The sequence below is a fragment of the Dermacentor andersoni genome, chromosome 5 (genome assembly GCF_023375885.2).
Source record: "Dermacentor andersoni chromosome 5, qqDerAnde1_hic_scaffold, whole genome shotgun sequence".
Taxonomy (NCBI): Eukaryota; Metazoa; Arthropoda; class Arachnida; order Ixodida; family Ixodidae; genus Dermacentor; species Dermacentor andersoni.
This window is the reverse complement of record NC_092818.1, coordinates 158671368-158682332: the sequence shown is the minus strand read 5'-3', so window position 1 is coordinate 158682332 and position 10965 is coordinate 158671368. Positions and strand designations below refer to the sequence as shown.

Below are 10965 nucleotides of genomic sequence, written 5' to 3'. Positions count from 1 at the left end.
CACTCTTAGATTATCAAGACTTCATGAGCAGCATTTTAATGCTTTTTCCTTTTGCGCCGCCAGATTTCGCTGGCTTCACTAGCGGTTTCTTCATGGTTTCTTCGCAACTTTTCTTTACATTTATTAAAGGTTGTTATGGCGCCGGGCAGCAAGATGAAGGAAAACGAAACAGACGAAGAATACTTGATTTCTATGGCACGGAGCTGCCAGAAAAGTGATCCCTATTTTACGAAGTCTTGGATGCTTACGGCAAAAACACTTTTTCCAGAAAATTTCGGAATACAGGCAAGCAAAGCTGTTTTTTTTGCAGTTTAATTGTGGTACAAGGCCGAAGTGTACGAAGTCTGTCGTACAAGTCGTGTTAATGAGTTCGTTAAAGCTCTTAGCACTCCAAGATGCCTATGCGCCGCCGCTCTCTTTGAACGCGACCGATGATTCCCTGGAAGGGGTGCAATTAGCTGCTCACAGACATGGAGTGGTTTTTCAGTGTCAACTGCATGCATGAGTTGTAGCTAACCGTGACCGATGTAGCGCCTTGACACTGACACCAGACGCGAAGCAAAATTTGAGGACACTGAAAAAATCGCTTGTTAGCTTTCTTTTGTTGGCTCTAACGCCTTGGCATCTAAGTGCGAGAACAGCTCAATTGTGTTTCTCTTAATTTACTTGCCAACACCTGGCATAGACGTCCTCTCAGTAGTGATACAGTGAACAGCGGTGCTGTTATGCTACTTCACGTCACGGAACATGACAGTGTTACTACGGAGAACTGACAGTTCAGCTAGCACGCATGACGATGACTACGTGCTTAGGCGCCCTGCAAACGTGTCAGTTATTCTTCGTGTGCTGATAAGTGAGAAAAACTTGCTTCCTCATGTATTAGGAAGTAAACAGCACGTATTGAATCTCATAATTTTGTTTTGAGTTAGTTGGTGGATCTTGTGTGCGTCACACATGATTTTGTATTAAGCAAAGTTGGCGACTGATTCGACGACTCCAACATGTAGAGCATGAAAAAATTAGCCTAGGAGTGGAATATTAAAGAAAATGTTGATGCCAAGTACTGAGTACATTTCCTGCAACAAGAGCTACGGCACTTCGTGCCTAAAATTATGCTTGACATAACTGGAGCAGGAGGATTGATCTGGCTATGGTTTGTATACAACAGCTATAAATTCACCCCACTAGTTACATACCTAACAACAGGTAAACAATCTCTTGCATCTGCTTGTTATCGTTAGCAAGGTCTGGAGGATACCATCTTGTTTCTGCATTGTTTAAGTGTTTGTTTTTAAAATAGAAGACGCCTTGCACCCATTTTGTGGTGAAAATTATCCGTGTCATAGAACCTTGATAACTTGTATACGAAGCATTCATGGAGCTGTAACCCAACCAATATTAAGCTATGCGAGTTGTTTGGCTGACCCATTGGCTTGTGCTGTGCTGCCATTGAAGAATTTGCATAGCACTTTCAGTGCAAGTTTGGATCACCACCGGATCATACATTTACACAGTCCACTCTGTAGGGCCCTACAGTAGGTCACAGCTGCAGAACTGAAAAATGCACTGAGATATTGTGGCACTTTAAAGACCTCTGCATTGTATAAATAACTTCGTAATCCTCTGATAGAGTAATATGGTGCATTAGGCCCTATTTTAGGACTTTAGACTCAGTACAATATTAACTAATGCCCTTTGGCACCGTGAGTAATTCTGTCGGCATCTTAAGTAGGGCTCTAAACGAGATGACTTGGCATTGTCACTTAACAAGGGACACCATGCCAGCCTGCGCGAGAAAGAGAAAAAGGAAAGCAGTAATTGGACACAAAGAAAGTGTATGTAGCAACGAATTCTTGTACAGACCCCTGTGCCTCACTCAAGCATTACTGTGAGCCACTTTTAACTAAGTCTGCCACTAAAGCTTGTGGTAAATCATGCTTGTTGCAGAAAATGATTTGCTAAAGTAAATGCACAAAAATAAGTGTGCCCACCAGGCCCCTCAAGTGACGAACAAGAACACTGTAAAAGTAGCTTTGCATTACAAAAAAGGGGATGCTGCATTTCCTTGCCTACATGTATGTTAAACACAAGGGTGTCCACACAATTTGTGCTAAATTGTGGACATACTGCATCAAGCACTTTGACACACCCCATGACGTCTTGTTTTTGTTTCTTTCTGTGTCTCTTACAGTATGAAGCCTACTGCCTGGCTTCAGACAGTGGAAATATCAAAGAGGCATCGGGCTACTTGGAGGAAATGTATGTCTTACCTTTATCTGTTTAGGGAATTGCTGTAATTTTTGGTACATATTTTTGAAAAGATTTAGAAAGGTTATCTCTTTGTAGAAGTACTTATATATTAGAATATAATTTATGGTTGCTGTTACCATTGGCTAGTTATCTTAAGGAACAGTTGAAAGTAACACAGCTGTGCACAACATTTTGACATGATTACTATTCGGAAGCATACGCTTGTGAGATTTACAAAAGGCACACTCTTACTCTGTCTAGATATTAGTGTTTTTAAACTCTATGATGGTGGTTGACTGTGAATGATCACGGCTGTTAATGTATTTCTAGCACAATTTGAGCTTTCCTCTTTTATTTTAGGTTCAGGAAGTTTCCAACAGAACACCGTCTCTGGGATGAGGTGTACAAGATAGCCAATGCCCTTCGAGCCGACACGCTTGATGGCAAAGTTGCTGTCCTGAGAGGTATCTTCATTTGGGCATTCTACACTCTCACCTTTAATTTTAAAGTTACTTATAGCACGTATACTGCCACAGTGCTGTTTATTGACAAAGAGAAAATCCAGAAATGTGTCAACACTGACGGTGCAGTGGCCTTTGTGGGCTGTTGGCCACCTTGACTTCTGCTTGATAGCCGAAAAATTCTTTGCTCTATTTTGTATGCTTCCTTCTCCCTGTAACATATTGGTAGAGATACAGTGGTGGAACAGCTGTGCCAAACTGCGACAAAAGCGAGCCTTTGCGCCATCCTGCGCCAAAACGGAACATTAGCCGAAAATTGCACTGAGCCTGCACCCAAGTATGCATAAGAGCAAAACCCTCCTTCTGTCTATGCTTCACAGCTAGCAAAACTGAAATTAAAACCAACAGCACGCTATCATCACCACCATGGAAGGAAGCTGCAGCCCATCCATAGTTTCTCACTCTATAGTGAGAAACCGTCGGCCCGTCAGAGTCGGCCGGTTCGTCATTCGCACATTTTTCTCCGATGGACTTACAATGTAATGCAGCTGTACCGTCTTGCTGGGGCTCTAATTCGGTGTTCATCGAACCCGCATGGCACTGCAGAGTTTGCCGCAGGAGGATGTCACATTGTAGGATTAAAGGCAAATTTTTTTATGTTTATAGGTGATAGCGGGGCTTTGAAAAAGAGCCGCTCCAATCAGAATCAATCATCGTGCATAGTCAAGAGTGGTATTAGCATACGGGGTACTCGGCGAGAGCCGCCACTTCAGTGTGTGCCGCCATGTTCATTGATGCAAAACATTGGCATTGAGTTTGTGTCACTGCGCTGTTTCAGTGAAATAGCATCAGCAACGCAAACACAAAGCCGTATTTGCATCTCACGCATGCTCAGGGGCACTGGTGCATTTTTTTTTTTTTTGGTCGCAAAATCTTTGTGATCCTTAATAAAAAATCCCTTAATGTGCATGGCATGACATGAATATATTGCATGATGTCATGTTCAGTGCAGGCACACATACTCGATCGGTCTTGTGGTGAGCCTTTGTCCACATACCGTGAATGTTGCACTGTGTTGGATCCTGGGTTAATAAACACATATTTGTTGATGATCTGTCTGTGGTGCCTTCTCAAATCCGTATCAACGAACCGTGCCATAGTGTCCTTTGTGTGTCGTGATGGGGAGAAGCATCGCATACTTTCCTCGCCGCGCATGCAGGGTAAGCCTTGCGCAAACACGTCTCTACAACATATTGACTATATCAGTTAATATTTGCATGTTATATAGTAAGCACACGTGCATTAGACCCTGCACCAAAAGCGCTTGCTGCTGTGCCAAATCGACTTTTTGCCTGTGCCAGGACCTGTGCTGAGAGGTGAAATGACTGTTCCACCACTGAACGTAGTGTCCATGCAAGACAAAGCTCAATAACTGCTCTGTCTCGGCTTTGCCAGCCAACCACATTGCCTCGATGTCAGCACCTGGGGACTTTTTCATGGGCTAGCATTAACGTTCAGAACACTGGAATCATTTCACATGTACAAATGGAAAGTGAGTATTTGGGCCAGTACCACACCCTAATGTTTGCCAGAATACCACTCCACAATAAGTGCGGACTTTCAGACACTTTGTTCAATTGGGATAAAGTGCGCAATGTGTCTTTGTACTTCATGTGGGTTGTCATTTGCTGTGGGTTCAATTGTTGAGCATATGTGGCCTTAGAGGTGCCCAAATGCTTGTTGTGAAAGGTGGCGAGGGGAATATGTCTGCCATTAAAGGGCATCTTAGCTCACTGAAAACTGTGCACTGAGCCTGCACAGAACAATGCCCGCCATGGTGTACTGAACATCCTGCCATGATTTTGCATTTGCATGACCTTGCAATCGTTCCACTTGAAAGAAGCCACAATGGAGGCAGTAGTGCTGTTCTGTGCTATCAGGTAGCACCACTGTCCCAATAGTTTTTTTATGCTTTTGATTTAGCCAGAGTAGCCACTAGCCTGTGCGTGCACTGTTGCATGAAAGTAAGGAACAGAAATGGTGCAGGTTATGAAATTTGAAGAAAATGGTGGGCAGAATTTTGAGATCTCATAATTTTGGTTCGAGCTATTTGGTGCATCTCATATGCGTCACGCCTGATGGTGTATAAGCAAAGCTTGTGACTGGTTCGTCAACTTATATTGGACACTCCAACATGTAAGGTATGAAAAGATTTGTTCAGGTGTGGAATATTACAGAAAAAGTTGATGCCAAGTATGGAGTAGAATCAGTCGCCATCAGTGTGTTCCCATCATTTTGCATATTATTCTTGACGAACGTATTAATGTTTTAATTACATACCCACCTACTCTTGTATAGTTACTGTCACCATGCCTGTATTTTTTTCATCCTGTGCATTTCTTTTGCGAACATAGTTGTACTACGCTGTATTTGCCCCCACCTTATGTAATGCCTTCAGGCCTTTAAGGCTGTACAATAAATGAAATATTTGGGGCTCCCTATTGCATGTACAGAAATAATATTTCACTGAGATTTTATTAGCAGTATTACCTAACAGCCATGCAAGTTTATTTACCATGTTCATCATGTGCTGCAGGGCCTCTCAGCTTCTTCATTATTTCATTTAGCTGCAAAATAATTGTCATAATCTTTTCAGATATGTTTAATCACCTGCCAACAGCCTCACAGCATGACATCTTACTTTCTATAGCCGGTGAGTGAGCAGTTCCGTTGTAGAATTTTGCCTCTCCAACACAATATGTGGGACATAAAATCACACTGCAAGTACTAATCACTGAAGAACAAAGGCCTTTTTGGGATGACAGTGAACGTAGTAAATGAATGTTTTCCTGACAACTAGTTGCTAGGCAGCATCTCTTAAATGGGGTTAAATGTTCAAGAGCTGTAATCTAATAAATCGCTCACACTCACATCATCAGAGTTGCCATGTTTAAAGACCGCATTGCCGGCAAAAGCTGCCACACTTTTCCAACACACTCCTGTTAAGCTTATGTACAAGGTTATGACGTCAATAATGACGTCACATGCAAGCAATCTGCTAAGAATCAGTTGTAATAACCATGATGCATTAAAAAGTGGAGATCTAATTTGTTGGAGGTCGAAAATAGCCTGGGGTCTAAACATTTGACAGAATTGCCTGTCTGATTAGGCTAATTAATTATGAAATTAATAATGTCTCCAACCAAAAAGTGGGAATTGTTAAATAAAAAAAGCTGCACCCAGTTGCCACTTGTTTAACCCGTGACAATGGAGCTGAGCTGGGCCTGAAATGTTGAGTTTTGTAAATCCCGCTTTTTGCTTGAAGACATTACTAACTTCGTAAAAAATAGCCTGAACTGTTTGTGTACATACAACTGCAAAAGCAGAATATTTATTAAAGACGTACATTACTTTAGGAACAAAATAAAACAATAACAGTCTGATCGTAAAGGCCTAGAAAATGCTGGCAGTCGAGAGCGCTCTCATTTTGGAGGTGGTGCAATGCAGTTTTGCTTCTCATTAACCACTTATTCATTTTTCTGTGAGAAAATTAAAAAGTTTTATGCACTTTCTCAGAAAAATATGCTAGGAATGATGCTGTCAATAACATTGCTTGGAAATATTAATGTCACAATTGGCCTCAATTGCCTAATGTTGAATGACTTGGGCTAAATACTACTCAATATCAAGCAGTGTTTCAATCGAGTAGAAAAAAAAAGTGCAGATTAAAAAAGCAGAAGAGACAGGTGCCACAACACAACTGAAAGCATTCTAAAAAATCAACTCGTACTGGCATATTTTATCATTCATAGTAACAGTCACCTCAGCTAATGTAAGACCTGTGGGCAAATTCCATAGCATATCTACATAGCCCACAATAAATATCACTTACAGCTATGCTTGTTTTTTGTGCACAGTTTGCTCCATTATCTTCTCTCTTGTACATTGCAGAACATTGCATGGACACAGCCGAGCACTGCAGGCTCATGCTGCTCCTCTTGCGAAAGTTTCCTGAGAAGGTGGTGGAACATGGTGTAAGTACTCTGAAAGTGTTGAAGGCCAACTGCAACAACATTTCACTTTGGCTCAATTTGTAATAAACTCAAACAATGATTTGACAGTCAGTGGCACCTGACAACTACTTCATTAAATTGAAAACTTTGTTAAACCAGAAACATTTAAAACACTCACGTGAATAACATGACATTTCTGATCTAATGCAAGGCTGTTGAGCATGTCTCATATTCCTCCTTTGGCTAAGCAAACCTTCTTAAACAGCTCAATGGCATTTGTCACCTCGGCTGAAACCAGGCAGATCGATATTTCCCCTTTATTTTACCCATTTTCCTTAGAAAATATAATTAAATTTGGGGAGATGTAGCGTTAACTTTGTCGCCTTAAGATTTTCAAGGCATTATACTCTGCAAATATGTGTAAGTGAATCAAAATTACCTTGTTAAATAAAAAAAATGTGTAAAGTCTTTATTCTTCAAATCAAGTGTTGAATGTAAATGAGTAGATTATACTATGAAAGCAATCTTGGCAAATTTGCAGGACAAGTAGTTTTTTCAATTTTTTTATTAACAACTTTTAAATATGCACCACCCTTGCAGATCACATGTATGGTTCAGAAATATAACTCCTGTCCCAGAATGTGGCCTCTTTGAGATTTTCAGTCTCAAAGGTCCTGCCCAGGGGCTGCGCGATTTCTCAATGTTCTTGGTTCTGCGTCATTTCCACAAGCGGTAATGGTGGCACATATTTAGTTTTGGCATCAAAAGCTAGCTAGCTAGCTTGCTAGTTAAAATTTTGTGTCACATCCACTCGTACACTAAAGGGGCCCTGAAACACTTTTTTGAAGATAGTTAGGAAATGTCGCCGATCTGTCATAGAGGCTGACGTGAACATACGAGTCAAATATTACTGCTCAGCACGCAGCAGGGAAGTTACAATCTTGTGTCAGAAACAGTGAACAGTCATTTGCTTTTTCGCTTGCACAAACCCTAGTGAAATTAAATGCAATTTTCTTGTCCAGGTGAAGCTGATTGACACACTACAAATGGCCGAGAAGCATAGCCATTGCCAAACGCCGCTGAACCAGTTTAGAAAATTGCTTGGTAAGGAGTTTGTGCGCTTGTGTGTAATGATGTACAATTAGCCTGTTTGGTGGGTCTGCCAGGAGAAAGCACCCAGCTTTTGGTAGCTTTGGTGACTTCGGTGACTATAATGTGCTTCTGACATTTGTTTGGAGCATGGCTATGCTTAGTCCACAAGAGAAACGCATGGATTAGGGAAATTAAACCGAATACTGCCTACACTAATGCAGGTCTCATTGTGTGTCTGAGCCATTGAAGAGGTAATTCCCTGTAAGCTCCTCAAGTTTCTGAAGGTAGACTATTAGTAAACAGTTAATTTTAAAAACAATATAAATGTCATTAACCAAGAAACGTAATTAGCTCTGTCAAGGTGTTCAGAACTTCTATGTGATGATCCGAATAATTTTCTACTACTTTGGCAAATCAGTTCTGTGAAAATCTACTAGGTGGAGTGCATTTCATGGAAGGGAAAAAATTGTCATTCACCTCAGAGGTGAATGCTCAGAAGCAGATGACAATGTTTTGCTTTCATTTTTTCTACAATAACTTAAGTTGAATAACTATTGCGGAAAACTTCATATGCGTCCTTCAGGCAGTTTCCAAATAGCCAGAGCTGTTACCTTTCTATTTGCAGTATGTGATGTGGCTCCTCTGGTTCTGAAGGTGGGTGTGGAGCTCCCAGTCAAGCAGACATACAGGCTTATCCATAAATGCATTGAGTTCTACACAATGTTCATTTATGCACCAAACAGGAACAAGCTCGACCTGTTCATGAAGCCAGGGTAAACAAAACTCACGTCCTTGCATGATGCTATGTTTTGTTGAGTTTTTTGTTGTGCATGTGGTTTATGTGTGCTTTTGTGCCAACCAACAAAAGCTTTTTTTAGCTGCACACTTAGTATGCACATCTCGGTGTGTACAATATTAAGACATGCACGAACCTCCCACTTTTGCTGCCTTATGCCACAAAAGTAGTGGTAAAGAATGAGACTTGGCCCACAGGTCCCGTGAATACAGTTCGTGATAAAATTTACAGCTACACTTCTGTTTACCATCCCAGGAAGAACAACAGTGATGTATATGTTTTTCAACCAAGCTGCTGCTGTTTTATCAGTTTTGCTCCATAGGCTCCAGGAATGTGTAAGGATCTGCAATTTGTCTACAAATTGATCACATAATATCATGAGCAATATGACGTGGTCTTGAGCTAGTTCGTGATCTTGAGAAATAAGCTGAAGTTTGGTGCCCATTTTGCACTCAACATGTTTATTTGTGGTACCATGAGCACTGGTTTTCAGCCATTCATTAAAATCAGTGAGCTCTTAAGAGGAAGCTTTAGCTCGGGCCCAACTCCGACGCGGCCTATTCAAATACATGTAAAACGCAAAAACGTTTTTATGAGATAACCCCTGGACCGATTTTGATGAAATTTGTTGCATTTGAAAGAGAAAGTTAAATTCTAGTGACTGTTGGAAGCGGAATTTCGATTTAGGGCTTGAATTTCCTTAAATCGATTTTCAAATATTTGACCGTTTGAAAAAAATGGAAGCACGAAGTTTACAAATTCATAGCTCTGCATCAAGAACTGATATCACGGTTCTGTAAACGGCATCCATTAGATCATTCAAAGCGGACAAATTCAATATGTCATTTTACATCTTACGTGAATTTGTTACGTCGGTTACAACGGTTTTGCAAAAGTTGTATTTCCCTATGATTAAATATTTTTGATATTCATGTGTAACACATCAATTTTGTCCGCTTTAGATGTACTATTAGATGCAATTCACAGAATTGTATTATCATGTTTAGTGGTTGAGTTACAGAGTCGTAAACTTGATAGTTTCGTTTTTTGAAAATGTTCGATTTTTGGCAATTTTTAATAAAAAATTCACGACCTAACTCAAAAATTCGAAACCAACAGTCACTAGATTTTAAGTTTGTCTTTTAAATGCAACAAACCTCGTCAAATTTGTTGCAGTGGTTGCCGAGAAAAACGAATTCTCCTTTTACATGTATTTAGATAGGAGCACTCGAGCTAAAGCTTCCTCTTAAGAGGAAGCCTCTTACATACATGCCTCTTAAGGCATGTATGAATATTTGAAGGGGCTCTAAAATATGTTTGAAGCACCTCTTCTGTAGCACAGACAGTAGCATTATGCGGCACTAAGTTTGTGCATTTAAAGAAAGGTTATGAGGTGCCACTTGATGCTGTATTGATGATTGGATGACAGCATAATTGTGAGTAATTCAATGAAGTGTGATTGGCTACTGACCACACATTTCCGTGTGTTTACTTCAGTCAGGCTACGAGCAAGAATTACATCAGCTAAAGTTTCTTGCCTGTCCTCTCTTTATCATCTGTATAAATCCTTTCTGTAATTAGCACTTATTCGTATCCAGTCCACCCTTATGATATTTTGCACAATCTTAATATTGTCAGCCTATGTTCCCAAAATGTTCGTACTGTTCGTAACTATTCGTAAGAGCGAATGCCAGCAAATTGTCATGTTGGACATAAAGGTGACGAGCCTATGACAAATAGCACTTATGACCAAAAAGCATTGTTCATTCGGCCTATAGTGTTTACGTCCCGAAACTGCAGAGCAAGCTATGAGATGTGCCATAGTGGAGGGCTTTGGAAAAATTTCGACCATCTGGGGTTCTTTAAGGTGCACTGCAAACTTTCTACACGAGCAATTTTTTTCTTTTTTTTCTTTTTTAAGATTTTCATTCTGCCCTGTTTGAAATACAGCCACGGTAGTTGGGAATCAAACATGCATGACCTCGTGCTCAGCACTAAAATGTCATAGTCACTGAGCCACTGTGGGGGACTTATTTCGTAGTCTTGAAGGTGCTGGAGGAGGCAGCAGCACCGAAAGTGGCAGTGGTACTTCGGAGGCTGAGCTGTGGCGGCAGCTGTTCTCGTTTATGCTATGTGCTGGGCGGCGCCTGCGCTGGGAGCTGTCAGAGCTGCTGCAAGAGCCCCTGCCACTACTCCAGGAGAGCCACTGGCAGCACATTCGTGCCCTGCTGCGAGCACGGCCGGCACCACCCCCGACCGACCTCACAGCAGGCGCTGCTGCGGCTGCTGCTATGGAACCCGAAGAACTTGTGGCTACACACAAACAGGTTTGGTCTAGATGTTGTCTCGGTTG

At 41.2% G+C, this 10965-nt stretch overlaps 1 protein-coding gene across 1 annotated transcript in view; it reads left to right on the top strand.

Annotated features, from left to right (window-relative positions):
- Positions 1-96: 96 nt before the first annotated feature.
- The window catches only part of IntS10 (integrator complex subunit 10), a 30547-nt gene continuing 19678 nt past the window's right edge, over positions 97-10965 (top strand). The window contains exons 1-8 of the mRNA XM_050179008.3: positions 97-285; positions 2192-2259; positions 2611-2714; positions 5368-5424; positions 6663-6745; positions 7747-7828; positions 8442-8589; positions 10654-10939. Coding sequence (XP_050034965.1) covers positions 136-285; positions 2192-2259; positions 2611-2714; positions 5368-5424; positions 6663-6745; positions 7747-7828; positions 8442-8589; positions 10654-10939 — 978 coding nt within the window. The 5' untranslated portion in view covers positions 97-135. The remainder of the gene's footprint in view (positions 286-2191; positions 2260-2610; positions 2715-5367; positions 5425-6662; positions 6746-7746; positions 7829-8441; positions 8590-10653; positions 10940-10965) is intronic.